We start from the raw sequence: 20,650 nt of genomic DNA, 5'->3' as shown, positions 1-20,650 counted from the left end.
ACTTTCACGTCTGATAATTCACGTCTGCTCACTCACGTCTGCTCACTCACGTCTTAGACTTTCACATCTTAGACTTTCACGTCTTGGACTTTCACGTCATTTTCACGCCTAGTAACTCACTAACATACTATACACTCACAGATTAACATACTAACACTAAATTATTAACAAAAAAAACTATAATTACTCATTTAGGAGCATTTAGGCACTTTGACATGGCCACGATGGAGGGATGGCCAGGAGTCACACAAGGACTAAACCCAATGGCTGACATCTTCGAGCCATTGAGATCTATGCCACCAATTCACCTCCCCATGCCATTGGCCATGCCTATAATAAGCGTGTCATCGGGTTTTACACCCCCTATTACTTCGATTCAACCAGGCTTTTGGTCCCTTTGCCTAACATTCCCGAAAATCCTATAAGTACCAACCCTTTCCTAGATGCACCCAATCCGAAAACATTCGATCAATGTTGTAAAGAAGCAATACATTTAGATGACAACATGCTAGAAGATGATTATGCTATGAGGTGTTCCTCATCTAAACCAAGTGAAGCAATGGCAAAAGAAAGATCGATCTCAGAATTGACATTCCCAGAATTTTATGGAGTCTTGTTTAAAACCTTACAGCCAACATCTGTAAGAGAGGATGTAAACCTTCAAAACCGAACATCCTTAATGCCTATAAAAGTGACGAGTGAAATGCCTTGTGTTGAATGCAATCACTACGACCATCCCAATCCTCATTATGCATATAAAGTACGTGTTTTTCTATACTGCATATATTGTAAAACCTTTGACCGTGATACTAAAAAGTGTCCCATTTCATCTGCAATGGACTCAAAACCTCCATCTTCCGTGCACCAAACAGAAACTGTCCAAAAAGGGTAGAAACTACTCAGGAAGTAGTTAATCAGACACTTCAGTGTTTCTATTGTCGTGGACCTCACAAGGTGGCAGACTACACAGTTTGGAATACTTCCATGCCCATAGTCACTGACACCTTGCGACGACGACCAATGTGTGAACGATGTGGCATTGATCACATGTTCCAAGATTGCCCAAGACGAGTTGCTTCAATGTAACTTGTCTCACAAAATACAACTCTTAACATCTTAAGTGTACAAAATGGGCAATTGTCCACGGTACCCTTGAATGTGCTTACATGCTTACAAGCCAAGGCATGACAAACAGTCAAAAAGAACGTAAAAGACAATACCTCAACATGGGTAGAAGAACATGCTTTAAAACAGAACCCAAAAGAGAAAACAAAACCTAAACTCAAGAAAGACAAGGGACAAAAAACTATCGAAACCAAGGTCAAAGTACAAGACAGGGAAAAGGAGTCTGTAGAGGACATAAACCCAAAAGGGGACATAAACACAAAAGAGTCAAAAGCTATATATGATGCAGATGCATCCACCTCAAAGACCACCACACAAACCTCAACACCCATATGTGCGACACAGGATACAAAAACCCAAAAGAAAATTCGATACCGTCGCATGGGTAAACATAGTGAAAATTTGACAAACCAAAGAAAGTTAGAGAACAAAACAAGTTCTAGTACATCACTAAGTGAGGATGAGACAAGTTCTTACTCTTGCTCATTGCACCACATAGACCAATCAAGAAACTAGAACCCACCCAACCACCCCAAATGGATAATAATGATCACATGACATATGTATAACACAAAAAACGAGCTCAAGAGTGCATGCTTAGCCTGGTTGAATGTCTTACAGGGTCACCGGTTGTGATTGAGCTTCATAATGCCAAACCTACACTAGCAAACAACCAAGATACAAAGCCTAGAGGAGTACCGCTTTCCCTTTCAAGAGGAAGACATATTCTATATAGAAGAGTCATTTGAGACAGATTGTACGAACTATAGGCTTGAGAAAGCACGTAAGGAATTCGATAATTCCCTTACAAGATTAAAATAGTCTCTCAAAACCTCATTCAGAGGAATGCCCTTATCTCATGATAAAGCCAGCATCATATCAACACTTGCACCTTTAATGGCTCAACCTGAGTTATACAAGGACATAACAAACTACATAAACCAAGAATGTCAGGATTCGCAAGTTTCCAAACAGTCCTCATCATTAAGAATTGTCAGAGGGCCAAGTGTGCCATTGTACGCATTGGGTACTCTTGAAAAAGATGAGACCCAAACAAAGGATGAAAGTAAATGGGAATATGAAACAGACATAAGATATGAAGCTGAAACAATAACCGAAACACCCATGGTTCCTTTGGAAGATTCTATCATGGTATGGTTGGATTTCCCTACACGAAATGATGTTTAGTGCAAATGCGCATTGATTAGTCCTCGAGCAAGTCATAACATCATGACAATAGACACTTGGGTGTCATTGGGACAACCTAAACTCACCCCGACAAGCAATAGTCTTGCAAAAGGAACCAATGAAAAAACATTGAAGTTCTAGACTACTTTAGATACACTACTCGAACAATCGATGGCGATATGGAATTTACATTTCATGTCACCCTAGATTCCCTTGAGTATGGAATTTACATTTCATGTCACCCTAGATTCCCTTGAGTATGATGTCATCCTTGGTGGACCTTGGATAAGTGAATCATTGTATTCACTAGAGGAATCCATGCAAACAATCACCTTAAACACTCCTGCATGCAATGTACAATTACTATTATATTACGGGAGGAAGAAGCTTTGCAGGAGCTGAAACTTCCAAAATATCTTACATTGAAAAGACCCCTAAGATTTTGTTTGGATTGGAAATTGCAAATAAAATCACCAGAGCTCTGAGAATACAATCTCATGACTCTCTCGAGCTATGGGATTTGTTAGGTCAACCAACACTCACGGCACATCCTAAAAGGATTACCTTTACACAAGACTTGAATATGCCATGTTTGGGGTACTTTGAACATACAATGTATATTGAAACTAACCCCCCTCACTTGCAAGTTTTTTGTAGTTGAGTATGTGTTGTTGATCTTGGGGCATACATGGACTGTTGTGCTTGCCCAAGCACCACTGTGCTTTGTTAGCGATAGAGTCATCATGATGGTCAATGACAAAAAGTTGACAATACCATATTGCGAGGAAGAGGATCCAACTTTAATGGATATCCATGATGCTGAACGCAAAAGGATACAAGCCTCTTCCAACAGCCCCTCCACACAATGACCTACCATCTACTTCAACAACCAACTCCGATAAAGCCTTTACTCCTTCAACCCCATCCTCACCTACGAAGTTCGATTCCAAAACCTCGCAATCAGCAGCTATTCCTGAAGACCCAGAGCCCCAACCATCTATCTCTAACAGGGAACTTAAAGGAAAGACCTCGGCTCCTATGCATCTTCATCAACAAACCTCACCAAAGGAGACAGCCACATATTCAAAGGCCTCGTCTCATCGACAACCACTCCACAAGAGACTCTAACCTCATCATCAACAATGCCAATGAGTCTCAAACCTACAGCCTTAGCGCCAATCAAAGTCACAGAGGGCCCCAAACCTTCCACATCACCCCAAAATAAAACTCCACCACGATAATCACAATCAAGATATCTTAATAGTATCAAAATATGGGTGGAGAAGCATCTACTTGTAGCTCAAGGCTACTATGAAGATGCCAATCAAATTTGGGTACCTCGACAGTCAAAACCTCTTCCTCTACGAAGTACTCGAAAGCCAAGGAAGAAGAAGAGTACTCCACAATACCGTCCATAAAAGCCTATGCGAGTTCCTCAACGAGCTCCACTAATGCAACAAGTGTGGGTACCAAAAACACCTTGCAAGTACAAGGGTACTACCAAAGAAATACCAAAGCTTAGGTCCCCAAGCGCATCACAAAGTTCCCTAAGCTTGCACAAAGAAGGAAGCCTCAACACCAAGCACATCGGCCCACCAAATTACAGTGTTCATCAAAGATGGGTGCCTGTGCATGTGCTTCAACAACAAAAATACTATGATGGTAGGATGGCAATGGACACTGCATAAAAGAAAGGCAAAGGGATCGGGGAGAATTGCCTCATTGAATGTGAATGTGACGTGGAATAATTAAATTGCATCCATTAGTAGGCATTTAATTTATACATGATAATGTTATGTGAAATAAGCACCCAAATTTTTTTCATTAATTAATTATGCACCGTATGTGATACCTTAGTTAAGTTGAGTTGCACTAAGGGTCAACGTTAGTTATGCCCCTCGAGTTTAAATCCCCTTTCCAACGTTCTCAAAGATTTCAAGATTTTGCTGGCGTAAGATAAAAGAGAATGCCAAGAACGCAAGCTTCACAAGCTTACTTGCAAGGTGCTAGTTTAGAATGTCATTTCTTTCGCATGATGCACAAATAGACTTTGAAACACCTTGCGTATATAAGGTTGACAAGCTAACGGAAACCCAAAGTGCCATTCTTGACGTGCGGGCCATGACGATTCATCACACCCTCCAACAACAGGCAAGCAGCTTTCGTCGACCATTTGTGGACGATTTTTGGTGCGACGTAACGTAAAGTGCACAAGATTGCGTCCGTACTGTTGCTTTTGCTTCAGGTGCGAGCGAGAGAGATGGAGTTCGAAACGGAGCAGGCTCACAAGCTGAGGGAAAAGAAGGAGAAGAGGAAGCAGAAGCTAGTGCAGCTTTTCAAGGTTCGATCCATCATATTTTATTTTGATCAGGCGCTATTATAATTCCGGGGCTAACACAGCTTGCTTTGTGCAGGAGCTATGGAGAGAGCAACAAGAAAGGCAAGTTGCGATACTCGAGGAAGAATGCGAGTATGCGCTCCGCTGCATGGGCCACGGCCATGATGCTGCCATTCTTGTCATGCAGAATCAGGTAGGCTGATCTCTGCTACCGTATGAAATTCAAATTCACCAACACAACTGCAAATCAGCGGCAAATTATCAACGGAAGGCCTTGTTTCAATGTATTCTTGATGGTCGGATGACCTAAATAATCCCAATCTTCAAAACAATGTAGCACTCGTAGTAACTCCTGGTATAGTGGGCATATAGCACTCCAGAACAGTGAATCGATTTGAAGTGGGTGATCTGTAGCCACCAAGGGTGCCCACTGTGCATATGTCCAGCATGCGGCGCAGTGTGCAGCAGCAGGAACTCTCGGTACAATGGGCGTGTAGCACTCCTGGTAACTCCCAGTAGAACAAGAAGTAATGGGCATGTAGCACTCCTGGTAACTCTCAGGAACTACTGGTAATGTGCGTGTAGCACTCCCAGTAACTCCCAGGAAGTACTGGTAACCACCGGGAATGCCCAATAGAACAAGAAGTAATGGGAACACTTTGGAATCAAGCGCCAAGGAATCGTAAAGAAGCAGCGGTGGTCACCTACTATGGAGGTCATTGCACCAATGCCGGCGCATTCAGAGGCGCGGCATCTACTGGCTGTATTCACTTTCTGGAGCTTACCCTTAGGCTGTGTGGTCGGCTCGGATGTATAGAAGGGACTCTTTTGTATTCCAGAGGTATGAGATAAGATTATGTCAAGTTGGTCCAATTCTGACTGTGCGCTCTTATTCTCTTTTCTCTCTGTGACCAGTACAGTGTAATTGTGTACTGTGTGCATAGTCTCTAGTCTGTGTGTGATGGTAGTAATCTCTATGCTGTGTCTCGCCTGAGTTGTCATGTGAGTGCGTGGTGGAGGGGGCAGAGAAGCTGCACGTCTCCCTAGCCGTATGATAACTCCTGAGGGTAAACTGCCCTACTGTGTCACCTCTTAGAGCCGGTACCGGGCAACCAAGCCTGCTATATGAGCCATTAACCAGCAACAGTCCTTTGTTTGCATTTTGTTACAGGCTTAAGTTTCTTCTTGAGTCAAGGCAGATAGCAAGACAAAATAAGATGTGTGCTACACATTAAAAAAAAAAGCCTCAATATAGTCATGGTTTTTCTGTGTCACTCAGCTGTTTGTCTCAGTTCTCCCCCTCTCATAGAATACAGATTTTCATAGACTTGACTATAAGGGAATCAAGGCGTTTGTTGATTGGTGATGATACTGAGAGCGTTGTGTTTAAAAGTCTCTTGAGACTGCACTCTTTTTTTTGGCAAATGTATCAAGACACATTATACTTTTTTTTTTGAGTGCAGTGTTATAGAAGTAAAGATGAAAGCAATCCTGCACTCTTTTTCACAGCATCAACTGAGAACAATATGCTGTTGGGGCAGACATTATGCTAATTTCTCTTTTAGTCAAAGGATAATTGTATTTAGGTGTACTAGTTTCTTTTTAGTTGTGAGGGAAAATTATTGTTGTTTGAATGACCTTTATTATCAAGGTCGATTCTTATGACTCTTATTATCAAGATTCTTAAAGATGTGGAAAAGGAGCTATTTTCTTGCCTGCAAACAGCTCTAAGAGCTCACATTATAGGCACTTACACAGAGATTAAATCATTACTGTCATTTAAGGATTCCAGAATTAAGCATGTACTTGCTGACTGTCAATTTTCTATACCTAGGAAACAAGTCCTTTTGAAACCATGAACTTAGTTGTTCTTTTGCAGACCCTGAAAAACAATAGTAAGCTATGTGTTTCATTCAGAAAGGCAAGCAGTTTAATCATGACATGCATCTCGCATAAGTAAATTTCCTGCTTTTTGAGAAGATCTAAGAATCCTTGATCTTTCATGTAGGAAGCAAGAAATGTGGAGCTAGCAAAACAGGCTGAGGTCAATCGGCATCTAGAGGGTCTTAGATATAAAACCGCATTGCAAAAGGTTAGCCAATTTTGGGTTCAAATGTTGAGAAAGTCTCAACTGCATCAATCCTTGAAGTTCATGGTATGATTGAGACTGAGAAAACATCATTTATGGAGCTGTATGGATGGCATCACCAAAAGTTAAACAAGACAGCTATATCACAAACTGCATCATTTTAATGATGTATGTAAATGTCTGATTTTCACCATTTCACTGTTTGGCAAAATTTTCTTTGCTTATGATACCATTTTGTCCCCACTTGGCATCTTTTTCACCTTTCTTGTTCCATGGTTGCATCTTTTCTCACCTTTTTTGAGGGCTAGAAATGAATAGCTTCCTATTTGTATTTGATTTTCTGCATTAGACAGTCATGAAAGGAGGAGTATCGGAAAGTGTTATCAGAAGAAATCACAAAAAAAAAAATTCAAGGAGCTTTATGTAGACAGAATTTCCTGGCCGCAAGCCATAATAAACAAACTTGCAGAGGTATTCGAGAGGCATGGAGGCGATGCCAAAACAAAAAGCTCTTTTTCTCGGAAATTTTTTTCTTTCTTTCAAAAAGAGACTTCTATTAAGTATGAAAAAACATACAACAATCACAGCTATAAGCCGCAAAAGAATAGAATCACCCCAATATGTAAGGTGATTTCAACCATTGAGGAGCATCATGATGCCATGTAAGACCTGTGGTACTAGAGGAAAAGAAGATGCCATGGTCCCACTCCCGCATAAATATCACGCTCTTTGCCTGCGCAGAACAAGAGGGCCCCTGAATGCAAGCCCAAGTAGCCATAAGAGTATAGATGATATCACCCCATATAGTACTAATGCATTGAGACCCAAAAATCTGGACACCCTCAATAGCCTCCGTGCATCTGGCTCTCCAGATCTGCCATGTTGTAATACTGGCAACAATCTCCTAATTGGTGTCAATCCTCCGTTTGGGGGGTGTATAATCAAAGTGAGGGACATCCTGCAATAAACCATGCTGGGCAATTCCTCTACGAATGAAAATAGCAGAATCTGTACCACTGTCCTCATAAAAAAGTTGCGGACCGGACTAGGAGAGCCAAGCAACTACCCCCAAAGTCACATGCATGGCTCGGCCACTCAATTTGGGCTACAGAACCCCAAATCTGTTGTGTAGTGCTACATCCCCATAAACAATGTTGTACAATCTCAGAATTTGCCGCACACCTAGGATAGGAAGGTGCTACACTGAAAACCGATCTCCACTGATTGGTGGGGAGACCACCATGTAAGAATAACCAAAAGAAATGAGAGATCTGGCTCCTTCTGTATGAGTGCCAAAGTCTATGCCAATATGTGCGCTGTATCACTGGAGAAATATCATAGCTCTCCCAATGAGGCCTGAGAGTAGGGATCCTATGCATCTGTCGAGTGAGGAGAAGCCTGGCATCCCGGACGGTGAAACTGAAAAAAGGAAGGCTTTTCAAAGGATCGAAGGCATCAATCCACTCCCACTCTCTTGGATCCCACTGAAGATATCTGATAGGACTGCCACCATATAACCACAAACACCAAGAGCCATGAGTCACTATCTGAGGAGAAGGGTCAATGAACCAATGCTTTCCCGAACGACCAACAATCCTCACTGGACTAAGCCTAGTATCTGGGATGATCTCCTCCATACTACGTCTCCCCAATCTCCCTTCAGACATGATAGAGTAAATGATGCAATCTGTAGCCTCCTGGCCCGAGAGAGCAATGACTTGCAGAGGTATGCCTATCCTCGAAAAAACTCCCGGCCAACTCGGATGATAGTCTCCATGAAAGGTCCCAGAGAGCCACTCATGCGGAATAGCTGCATCATTCTGATCAATATGAATGTAAGAGCCCCTAAGATGCTGAATGGATGCAGCTCTCCGATCCTCTGGAAGACTCTTAAAGGTCTTCTAAGCAAGAATTGTGTATGCACATCTCTCCCATCCTGATCACTGCATATAACGAGATGCACCAAGTGGCCGACCGGCCTCATCCCTGATGAGCTCGTTCCACATAATAGGTTGTCGGTCAGCCTCATCCAAAGACCTAGGAAGCCTTCGTCGCAAAAAAGATCTCATGCTTCTCCATGCTCTGACGATGGCTGCTATAAGAGGGCAAGATGGTGCCCTGATATCAGCCTCTGTGAACAAAAATCGTGTGCTGGGCATCCAGTCTCTCCTGACCCGGGGTGTACATCTGGAAATCTGAGACAAGAAAAAATCCTTCCAAGCTGAACATCTGGATCAATAATGTTCAAGTCCCCCTCTCGTTTGGGCTGAATAACTGTGAGCCAAGCTACCCTGGTACGAGTGTCTGAGATGCCATCCAAACCCGACCAGAGAAAATTGCAGATTAATCTCCGCAATTGACCAATGCACGCACGAGAGAAGCACCAACAAGAGGCAATAAACCAAGCTGAGGCAAGCAATACCTAACTAGCCACCAAAGCTTTGGAAGCTAAATCTAATCTCTTGGAGCTCCAATGGAGGAGCTTCTTCCGGATACTCATAAGTACCGGAGCAAACTGCTCTGCAAGAGAAATATCAATCCCAACTTGGCATCCCAAATATCTAGCAATGCATCCTTTGCTGATCCAAGCAAAACTAAGCTTTGCACTCCAAGCAACTCTTAGTGAATCACTAACCCAAAAACCAACAGATTTGTGCCAATTAATGAGTGCCCCTGCTACCAAACAGAACTCCTCTAGTGCTACTCGGAAGGAACATAAGCATATATGTGAAGCCTCCAAGAACATGGCTGTGTCACCAGCTAACTCAGAGTCAACCAATTCCTCTTGACTACGAAGAGGCAACCTCAATCGAGAAATTCCAGCAGTGGAGCGGAGAAAGATGCTCATGGCCTCTGCAACTATGATATATAATAATGGGGCTCAACGGCAACCCTGCCGTACTGAGCGAGAAATCTGAACCCACTCTCCTCTATCACTGCAAGTGAGCACTCTATTGTGGGCATCACGATACATGCATGAAACTCCCTTGATCCATCTATGAGAGAAGCCCATATGGCTAAGAGTACCCTCAAGGAAGTCCCAATCCACTTTGTCTTAGGCCTTCTCAAAATCCAAGAGCAGAATGGCTAAGGGTTGATTGCTCGCTCTTGATGCTCCTACCATGTAAGAATCCATTCTGAGTATCATTAGTGACATCCTGCAAAATTGGCTGCAATCTGATGCTCACTGCCTTAACAAGAATCTTATATGCAGTCCCAAGTAAGGTGATAGGTCTCCACTGGCCAATCAATGTCTTATCCCCACTCTTAGGAATAAGATAAATAAGCCCCTCAGTGAGAGAAGGAGGCATAGAACCTGTGTCCCACATCTCCTGGAGAGCCGATGTGATCTCAGCCCCAATCTCATCCCAAAAAGTAATGAAAAAAACAGGGGAGAGGCCATCCTCCCCTGGACACTTACCATGAGGTAAGGCATGAAGAGCATGACTGAACTCCTGAATAGAAAAAGGGGCATCGAGAGCGGCACACACCTCCTCAGTGATCAAATGTGGCAATGCATTCCAGGCCTTCTCTGTGCCCTGTGTCTCAAATCAGAGTGCGGCTTAGTACTAAGACGCTGGTGATAGAAATTAGTGGCAATCTGTATAACCATAAGAGGATTTGAGTGAAGAGTGCCATGTGAATCTTGCAACTGCCTGACACTATGTGTGGCATGAGATGGGCTGTGAGTAGCAAAGAAATGTTTGTTACATTTGCCACCCATTTGTGTCCAAAAGGATTCCGGGCATGGAAACGGTACTCTGTGCGTTGCTCAAGAGAGTGATGAAGTTCTACGCTGGCCCCTAACAATACATAAAGAATCTGCAACCCATTGAGCATGAGGATGTTTCTTGTGCTCTTTCTGTAAGGTAGCCAATCTACGTCTAATAGCCCTTTCTAAATCCAAGGCCTCTTGCCTCTCAGAGAGGCACATGTGTGATAAAAGTCACTAATATCACAAAGAGCAGAGGCCAGGCTTTGAGAGGCCTGTGAGAAATCATGAGATCTCCAAATATCAAGCATACGACGTGATAGCTCTGCATTTGAAAACAAATGATCAGGGATGCGTACATGGGGTGCTGATCCATGGCAATTCGGATCTCTAATACATAAAACCATTGGGCAATGATCCGATTTAGAGGTGCCTGTAGCAATAAAAGTATGTCCACCTCTGTCAAGCACCCAATCATCCACATAAAATCTGTCTAACCGTGCATAAATACATCCTGCATCTCTTCTCTTGTTAGACCATGAATAAAGAAGAGTTGATGGTCTCCTTGAAATGTCATCCTCATGCCAACAATCTCTGCCATGAATGGAGAGTATGAACCTCTCCCAAGACGCTCTTTCAAGAGGATGCACCAAGCCCTCATGTCCACCTCTTTTATCCGTTGGCATCTCAACCATGTTAAAATCCCCACCAATAATGCAATGATCAGCAAGAGGCATTAGTGTAGTGAGAGATTTCCAAAAGGTAATCCTCTCACCTCTATGGTTAGGAGCATAGAGGTTGAGAATACCAATGCGTGTAGTACCCTGCATAAGAAGGATCCACTGCGCTCTCGCAGGCAAAATGACACCATGTCCAATGATGCAAGGGTGGTGTTTGTATCTCGGTTTCAGCTTTGATCTTGCAATGATCGGCAAGAGGCAACCTCAATGGTTAGGAGCATAGAGGTTGAGAATACCAATGCGTGTAGTACCCTTCATAAGAAGGATCCACTGCGCTCTCACAGGCAAAATGACACCATGTCCAATGATGCAAGGCAAGATCAAAGCTGAAATCGAGATACAGCCACCACCCTTGGTACCAACAGCTGGTGACCAAAAGGTGTGTCCCGAGAGAAGCTTGCCTGATCTCCCACACTGGCTAGCATCCAGTTTATGCTCTTGCAAGAGCAATACATCCATAGGTCCACCTGTGACTGCACAATGAAGCTGGGTTTTTACAATTTCGGCGATGCGGAAAAAAACGCCCAAGACCCTGAATGTTCCAAGAGACAATCCTCTTACGGACTCAGAGTAGGAACGACCAGATCTCGTGGTCGACAAAGGACCCCCTTTAGAGGTGGAAGTATGTCTCGCATAGGTAAGGGAGGGAAAATCTGACGATGTAAACCTTACCTCTCTCTCCCACTCCAGGGAAAAGCCAGGGCTAGTCCTCATAACTGGAGAGGTACCATGACAATGCAAATGCGGAACATCATCCTCAAGGGTACAATTATCCTTTAACTGTAATGCAGCATCCTCTTGTGAAGGATCCAAATCATGTGCCTGCAAAGCCTCATCCTCCAAAGAAGGATCAACATCCTGTGAGGCAAGAGCTGCATAAGGGTTAGGGTGCTCCACAAGGGGTGTGGGTGAAGGGGCAGATACGGGGGTCCGAGGGTGCATGCCATCCCTAATTACAACCCAACGTTGTGTGGTCTGCTGTGGCAAAGGAGCAACTGGAGTCTTGGCAACTGTAGAAGGCATTTGATGGGTTGCCGCCTCCTAGCATGGCCCCTCGATCTGGGACAATCTCTAGCAACGTGGCCCTGTCGATGACAAATCCGACACTGGTTAGGTCTGCCTGCAATCTCCATCCTCTGGCGGAAATGAGATCCGTCAGGTCTCTGAAGCATAACATGATCATCAATAATCGATGGATCAGGAACAAGCACAAAGACCTGGGGTACACCATCAAGAGTGGTGGTAACAGCGGTGGAAGCTGAGGGAAGGACTGGTATCTCTAGAACCTGGCCAAAGGATGCCCCTATGGAAGCTAAAAGCTTCCAATAGGATGGAGGAAGAGCAGGGAACTGCAGTTAGACCGAGGTAAGGCGTTGATCTCCGCCACTGGATCAAAGCCCACCTGGTACTGAAAGAAGAAATGGGTAAGCACATCTGTGATGTGTAGGTCATGCAGATGATGCAAAAGCTCAATGCCCCCCCCCCCCCACCCCCCCCTATAGCGGTGGATATTGACTTCGTGCTCCAGTCCGTCCCTTGTGCTGAACTTAGGGGGAAGGAGAAGATCATCGCTCCACTCTTTGGGGTGGATGACATGGAGTGGTATAACACGACACCATAGTTGCATTCCATACTCGTACTCATCGTTTGGGTACTTTCAATACGTACCGCACCGATGCCATGTGTTCCGTACCCATACTTCAAAAAAAGTTTAAAGTGACTAGTTACTAATAACTACTAGTGAATACATGCTATGTAGATTGATGTTGAGGAGCTCGAGCGTCACAATCAATAGCATGTTGAGGAGAGTGACATAGTACATGATGAGTAGGAGGAGATATACATACAGCTTCACAGAGAACTTGAGAGTATTGATAGACGAGACACTTAAGCTCAGTCTTGAGCTCTCACGATCACTTTTCTCACTTCTTCAACTCAACAGAGTCATCCTTTCTCCTCTAAAGGCACCAGGGTGTATACATTCATGCACATTCTAGAGGGAGAGCCTGATTGATTCTAGGCATGGCTCTGATACCATGTTGAAATTTGAGCATAATGATGAGCTATGGTGGATCATACACTAGAATCAACATCATTAACAAAGTGATTAGCAAATGATTAAGACGTAATTAGTGAATAATTAGCAAATAGATTAATGTAGGCATGGATACTCAAAAACCAGCAAATTCTCATTAGGAGTATGCCTCAATTTATAGAGTTTACCTCAAGCATCAAATCCCATTGATTTACAATTTCATAGACTTCTAAGAGAGGTTTGTGATCAATGGTCACTTGGATTGAGGTGGCGGAGAAGTGCAGTCTACACCCTTTACGAAGGAGCAGAGTATTTTCTCATAGAATTCTTTCAAGAGACGATGTTAGTAGCTAAACATGCACACAGGTTGCGGTAGAGGTGATCCAAAGAACCAGATGTAGACTTTTCCAATGGAGGGACTTGGACCCTCTACCATTGTTGAGGAGATACATGAGATACATGGTGGAGAGGGAGTCACTATATGATTTTAATGGGAATCTCTTCACAGATGGAGATTGCTCATCATCTTCATCTTTAGGCTTGGATGATGATGAGTGAGTGGTGACTCATGAGACTTGATTTATTAGCCAGTGGCCATGTGGTGACTGGTCGCTCTTACTAGTTAGTAGTTAGCATATCAGTATTTCTTTCAGTAGTGACCACTGACTAGTCACATATTCAGCTTGTAGCTACTAGCGGCTAGCCTTGTACTTTCATGATTTATGATCAAACATGTATGATGCCATGTTATTTTGTGCCAACCATATGACTTTTGGCATTGTACTAAGATTTCAAATTCAACAGGACCTCATGGTGTACGCTTGTTGCTCATTTGACGTATGACAGTCTCCTAGGCAACTATGGCCCGAGTATCAAGTGTACCATCCAAAATTGACTAGAGAAAGTTGGGGACCAATCTCCATAGTTGGCCAATGCATCCACGAGAGTGGATCCCGTGGACCCACCTCGGGGTGCTATGGACCCACCACGCCTGAGAGGAGTTACCTTGGACCGGATCTCTACATTTGAGCATGCCCGGTGTCCCCGCCCCCCTTGGACATTAACCACGATCCCCGACATGCTCCATCGCCCATTGAGCTACCTTTCCATGTGACGGAGCTGAGGGAGACCTCTCGGCCATACTCATTTGTCCCATGCTTGATATTTTGGATAGTGGTTTACAATCTATTTTGGGGGCTGATGCTCCTCTCATGTTTCATGTTCCTTGTATTCCATATGATGAGATTTCCACGGATAGTTTTGTATCACTCCAGTGAGATAGTTTTGATTTGTTCTATTTTATTTTTAGTTCCATGGTGAGATATGCCTAGACATTATTGTATCACTTAGGTCTCATAGGCCCATTGGGTCTTCAGTAGACGCTTAATATAGCTATCTTTCCTCCCTCTGTACAGCCTGTTCACTTTGTCACTCACCTTATCGCCTCCCTCTCTTTTTCAATTAAAAGAACCCACAGGGCTTTCTGCACAGTACCACCTCCAAGCCAAATCACTAGGCATTTGGGATATCCATTGGGTTGGAACATTTCTTTCAAAGAAGCAGTTGCATGGGTGCAAACAAAAGGTTGATTACTGGCACGTGTTCACATGGCCTTTGCATGTCAGACTGCGAATAGTACAATCATGGCCTTTGCATGTCAGACTGCGAATAGTACAATCCATTGTAATGACTTACATACGTTGCTGATTTGGGACAAAAAATCGCTCGAGACATTCATGTCACAAGCACTAATAGGAAGGCTTTAAGGCTATTGAAAATCGAGCATGTATGCAGCCCTAAAATGCATGGTGGGCTGAATATCTTGAATGTGCATTACCATGTAGTGGCTTGGAAAAGTACCATGATAATAACTATCGTTGAACAAGGACAGCCATGGGCATGGATGCTGGCTGCAGTGTGTGCACGTTACAAGGTTAATTCTTTTGGGCATTGGAATCTCTCCTATTAGTTATCGAGAAAACATCCAAAATGGCTAAATTCAAACTGGTCCTCATATGGGGAACGATAGTCAAGATGTACAAAAGGGGGAAGGATGCTCTTCGCCCCTGGCTAGCTGCTCTAGGAGGAGAAGGCTATCTCGTACAATGGGGAGGGGGAAACAACCACACAGGTGGTCGATAATGCCAAGTGGGCTTGCCATCGCTATCAGTTAGAAAGGGACCATGCCACTAGATCCTCCAGAAGGCCTCCGGAAGGATCGGCTTCCAAACTTGCCGTGCTTTCGGGATATCTTGGTAGGTCAGGTACATGGAAAAATCCCAAGCTGCTCCTACTCTTCTAGATTGTTGAAGGACTGGAAGTTTGTTCTCATACATTTGCATTGGGCACACAGGCCAGTGCCTCCTGGAAACACACTGGTAGCTCAAAATGTGCATTGAAGTAGAACATTTGATACGCCATTGGCAGTGGCTAGCTAAGCAAAGGAAAGCTTATTTTTTAGCACAAAAAGAATTTGCACAGTGGGAGATGTCATATCGACCGAAGGCAAAGACCATTATCATTTCCACAAGCAAGACGGACGATGGTGGCAATTGGGAGCCCATTACTGCCTTGTATGGAGACTTGTTGTTTCTCAGCTAGCAGGATATGGGAGTATGTCATATATATCAATTGGGCAACGAGAGGATGATTAGTTAATAAAGAATAGCTGATTAGGTTATATTACAGAGTTTCCTCTTTGTAGAGTGACAACAACAAGGGCATATAGATTACTTCCACAACCATGTGGATTGGGTGTGGCATATGAACAAGTCCTTAGGCTGGTGGAAAGGTAATTTGGGAACATATGGCAAAGCAAATTGCCTTTAAAACATAAGGTTTTTCTATGGAGATGCCTCACGGCAGGAATGCTCCTGGTAGGAGAGTATTTGGCAAAGTGGAAAATTGCGGCTCCAAATTATTTGGTGTGCAATCATCAGATGGAGAGTATTTATCATTTGCTATGGGCATGCACTGACACAAGGGATTTTCCGAATTGTCTATCCTCGGATATGTGAACAAGATTCCTTGGGGTGACATTTGGGAAAATGTTTTGGATGTTTGGAAATATGTTTCTGGACTGCACGAATATGCTCTTTTCTTTGTCTGCGCAAGCTATTGGGCTATATGGACAATATGGTTGGATTGTAATTATGAGGTGTTTGCACAACCTCAGATCGACAAGTACGTATACTTTCATTGATCATTATGTTAGTCATTGCATGACAGTTTTGAGTTGTAGGAGATTGATTAGTAGAACTATGAAGTGTTTTTCCACTGTTTTTAGATGTACTTTAATGAGAGCCTCTCACTTTGAGGGTTCTCAAGAATAAGATAAAACAGTGGTTTCACAAAAAAAAAGTGTGTGATGATTAACCTAATATGTAAGAATCAGACAAACTTTGTTTCTTTTAAAGCATCGTCACGTGCGTTGTGACATTTGATTTTTTCTGAAATGGAAACAAATTCTTTGATATTTGTAAATCAAAAAGGTAAATTTTCACGTTTCTTTGTCTAGATATAGAATAAATCTTTTTCAACAGCGAAACTTTCAATTTTACTACATTTTGCAGGAGCGTTTAAGAAGAAAACAAGAGTCAGAACAGAAAACGATAGCCAAAAGGCGGAAAAAGGCAAAAGAATCTGCTGCACATTGGGAAAGAAGCCTTGGAAGATTTGCTTCACACAATGCAAACTTCAAAGTGTTATCAACAAGGCCATTATTCAGTGACATGCCCTGGTAATTCATGCAATTTCTAATTGTAGCTATGGGAATGGGTGCACGCGTGTATGTGTCCGAGACACAACATGCAAAATAACTTGTCATAGGAAACTGGAAATTAGTATATATCTAATGGAACTCTTTTCTCCAAAAAACTGGGAGTAGTAGCAATAGATTTGGGTCATATGGTACCTGATTGGGTTTGCAAGATAGTAGTCCAAAATATCAAGCATAATGTTCTATGAGGCCATGGTAAAGGCTAGCCAGGGTGTGATCATCCATCACCTTGGCCCATGCCTCATTGCAGGGGGACAGCGTGGGAGATTATAATAGCTAGCTGCATGGTTGGAAAGAGAGATGTCTACATGCCATTGAGGGCATCCCCAATTCCTTGGGTGAATGGCTTGCTTATTTTTGGGAAAACTTCATCAACCTCTCACATGCACTGAGAGAAGATTCAAGAAGATTCACATTTGGCTCAGGAAGGTAGTTCACACTTATCATCTGTCTTGTCCCATGGTTGTATACTTGTCACAGGCTGCTCTGCTCAAGCCTCATATGGATTTAGCATAGCCGTGATGAATTTGTTTGCAGACGTCTTCTCTTGTATTAACAACAAACTTTGATTTTAAAGATCTTAAAGAAGTCATGAACGCAAATGTCTTCAGCGCCTAAAATATTCCTTAAGCAAGCTCATTTATCGTTTAGCATATAGCTACACATCGTACAGAATACTGATGTCAATGTTTTAGTAAGTCTAAAAAGACTCTTAGGTGTGCAATAGTTTTGAGTCTGTTGTCATGCATTTAAAAAAGAAAAAGTTATGGAGAAAAGATCCTTCTATTAGCTACAATCAAACAGCCATAGGCTACATGTACGTGCTCGAACCCTTAAAAGAGGTGGAGCTAATCTGGGGGAGGGTATTCCCTCCGTGGCTGGCTGCTCTCGGAAGGAACTACTGTAACTCGCGGCGGCAATGCCCGGGGGATTAGGGCCTTTGACACACTTGTTGATACCATCAATGCATATTAAAACATTTAAACATAATCCATAAACCTGAGGATGGATCCAAATCCCTAGAAAAGAAGTCCAGGAATCCATAGACCTGTATACCATAATCCTTGTATACCATAACTCTTACCACATACTCCGTGCTAACCACACACCTTGGAGTAGAGGTGGACTTTATCCATAAAAGCATCATATCCATGAGATATCCAAAGATTTCTTCTCTATAAACTCGGACAGATTCGTCCATAGAAATTGCTTGTGAAGCCCAATATCTATATAAATCTCATCCAAGAAAGAAATCTCCATGGATATAATCCATCCCAATAAAGGGAGCCATGAAAAGAATTCATCCCATTAAAGGGAGCCATAAACAATGTTTCCCTGAAACCATCTCAAGGCAAACAACAACACCTTTCTCCTTGCATAGCTATACAAGGGTTAGTGAACATCAAAAACACTTCATAGTAAATAGCCAAAGTACCAACTTTGCAAACTCAAAGTATACTTAGCTTTTCTTTGCCAGGTTGGTCATGAAGCCAAAAGAAATATCTCGTCACCATATCCTTAAGATATCCTGAGATATATCTCCATATAGCTTGCTTGTAAGCTTGATAATATAATCCACAATATCCATATGGAAAGAGTGCTAAACGTGTGCACATAAAGCCAACTTCACACTTCCACGATAAAATTCTGTGAATTCATAAATCCTTAGATCAACAAGCTGTCTACTGCTCATGCTCTTGCTTCATAGGCTATGAAGCGGCTGGCCATGCTTAACAGCAATGATGATAAGTGTGGTCCCCACTTGAGATCTTTTCTCTTCCTTATTGATAGAAGGAAGCCTCCGCTTCCAAGAAAGCCTATGCTCTGATACCAATGTAACTCGCGGTGGGTGCCCGGGGGACTAGGGTCTTTGACACACTTGTTGATACCATCAAAGCATATTAAAACATTTAAACATAGCCACAGCCTTAACACATATCCATCATCACTTTGCATAAAACATAAAAGCTGGACAAAACATCCACAAATGCTGAAAATGGAGCTTGCACGTGTGACACGCATAGAGGCCGGAATGGGCTGACCCCCCCCTTGGAGTATTTTATTACCCAAGGAGAATAATTTCATGTACAAGCTTTGAGGGCCTTACTCCCCCCACGGGAGATGCCGGATTATCCATATACAAATGCCATAACACAGCCCAACACGAGGCAACCAAGCCGGAACATAGGCTGTAGAAATGCCGAGCCAACAATATAATCCATATACCTCCGTGTGGGTACTGATTCTTCCCCAAAAACCATGGGTCTTCATGCAATAGAGCTGGTACAACAGGTTCAGCTCTCCATTCAGCCGGAACAATAGGTACAATGGCTGGTACAGCCGGTATAGTGGCTGGTACAGTAGGTACAGTGGTTGGTACAGCCGGTACGGTGGCTGGTCAGCAGGTACAACAAGTACAAAAGCTGGTACAACCGGTACAATGGGTGGTATAGCAAGGGTTGGTACAGTAGGTACAGTGGCTGGTATATCCGGTACGGTGGTTGGTACAGCAAGTACAGAAGCTGGTATAGCTGGTACAATGGGTGGTACAAGTACAAAAGTTGGTACAGCCAGTACAAGGGCTGGTACAGCAAGTACAGCAAGTACAAAATGCTGGTACAACAAGTACAATGGCTAGAAATCATAATAAATGATTAAATACCCTTGCCTTCAGTATTTCTTCGCGATGGAAGCCTCCAAAACAGTCCCCAACAGTCGGTATTCTTCATGGGCAGCCTTCAAGTGAGAGAGAAAGAGAGTAGCCATCATTAGGGCAACCTGGAACGGTGGTAGAGGCTAGTGTGCAGCAAGAGAGCCTCTATTAATGAAGAGAGAGGGCTCCAATTTATATATTTGGGTCTCCCATGAGCTAAAATGGCAAGAGAAGGTTACGATGACAAGTGGAGAGCTACACAATAGCTGAAGTGACAAGTGTGAGGCCACTTGTCTCACTTTGATCCCTTTTTCTAACAAGTGTCAGGCCACTTGTCTCACTTTGGTCCACTTTCTTGCCACATGTCCCAATCTCCTTCCATAATCTTTACCTCTAAAAATATCCCAACTGGTAGACATTCTGTCATAGGCACTTTGCCAACTCTTGGTATCTGCTCAATTCCAGATGTAATGACGCGAACAGAATTTCCATCGGAGTCGGGCCAAAAATAGCAACTCTCCTAAATTTTAGGAGTGTGGTCCTTTGTATTCTAGGATAATCCCCCATTCCCAAAGCTTGTACTTTCCAAATATTTAAACATCTTGGAGTCCACCAAACCCCTTTCAGACTGGGAAATGTCCAGGTTGGTGACAACTACCTCATACAATGGAGGGGGGGGGGGAAGGGGTGTGTGTGTGTGTGTGTGTGTGCAAACAGGCAGCTTGTAGTACCAAATGATCTCGCCATCCCCATCAGAATGAAAGAGTCCCTGGTGCCATGTGTGTAAGAAAGCCTCTCGCCACCTTCGCACATGCGATCTGAATTTCGCTGGAGCTTACCCCACCACTAGCCAGGAGGGTGTGAATGATGTCAGTCCAAATAGCAGTGATAATGGACTCAGCTGGGGGTGGGTGGGGGGGGGGGGGGGGGGGGGAGGCCTTGCTTTGCAACGGGCCCACCATATATGCCACACAACAATGCTGCTACTGATC

General features: G+C 43.4%; 1 protein-coding gene across 4 annotated transcripts in view; it reads left to right on the top strand.

Annotated features, from left to right (window-relative positions):
• The first annotated feature begins 4,363 nt into the window (after nt 1–4,363).
• LOC147617550 (uncharacterized) overlaps nt 4,364–20,650 on the top strand; it is a 69,210-nt gene continuing 52,923 nt past the window's right edge. Inside the window, exons 1-5 of one of the 4 annotated variants that reach the window (XM_086775819.1) lie at nt 4,364–4,464; nt 4,559–4,654; nt 4,728–4,844; nt 6,660–6,743; nt 16,800–16,966. In XM_086775819.1, coding sequence (XP_086631945.1) covers nt 4,435–4,464; nt 4,559–4,654; nt 4,728–4,844; nt 6,660–6,743; nt 16,800–16,966 — 494 coding nt within the window. In that variant the 5' untranslated portion in view covers nt 4,364–4,434. Of the gene's footprint in view, nt 4,465–4,558; nt 4,655–4,727; nt 4,845–6,659; nt 6,744–16,799; nt 16,967–20,650 lie in introns of those variants that run through there. The other 3 variants (XM_086775821.1, XM_086775820.1, XM_086775822.1) reach the window with 3 other exon arrangements.

Source organism: Cibotium barometz, chromosome 36 (assembly GCF_041138505.1).
Source record: "Cibotium barometz isolate CiBa-2024 chromosome 36, ASM4113850v1, whole genome shotgun sequence".
Classification (NCBI taxonomy): Eukaryota; Viridiplantae; Streptophyta; class Polypodiopsida; order Cyatheales; family Cibotiaceae; genus Cibotium; species Cibotium barometz.
Note: the sequence above shows the minus strand (reverse complement) of the source record. Positions and strands in the feature narration are given on the sequence as shown.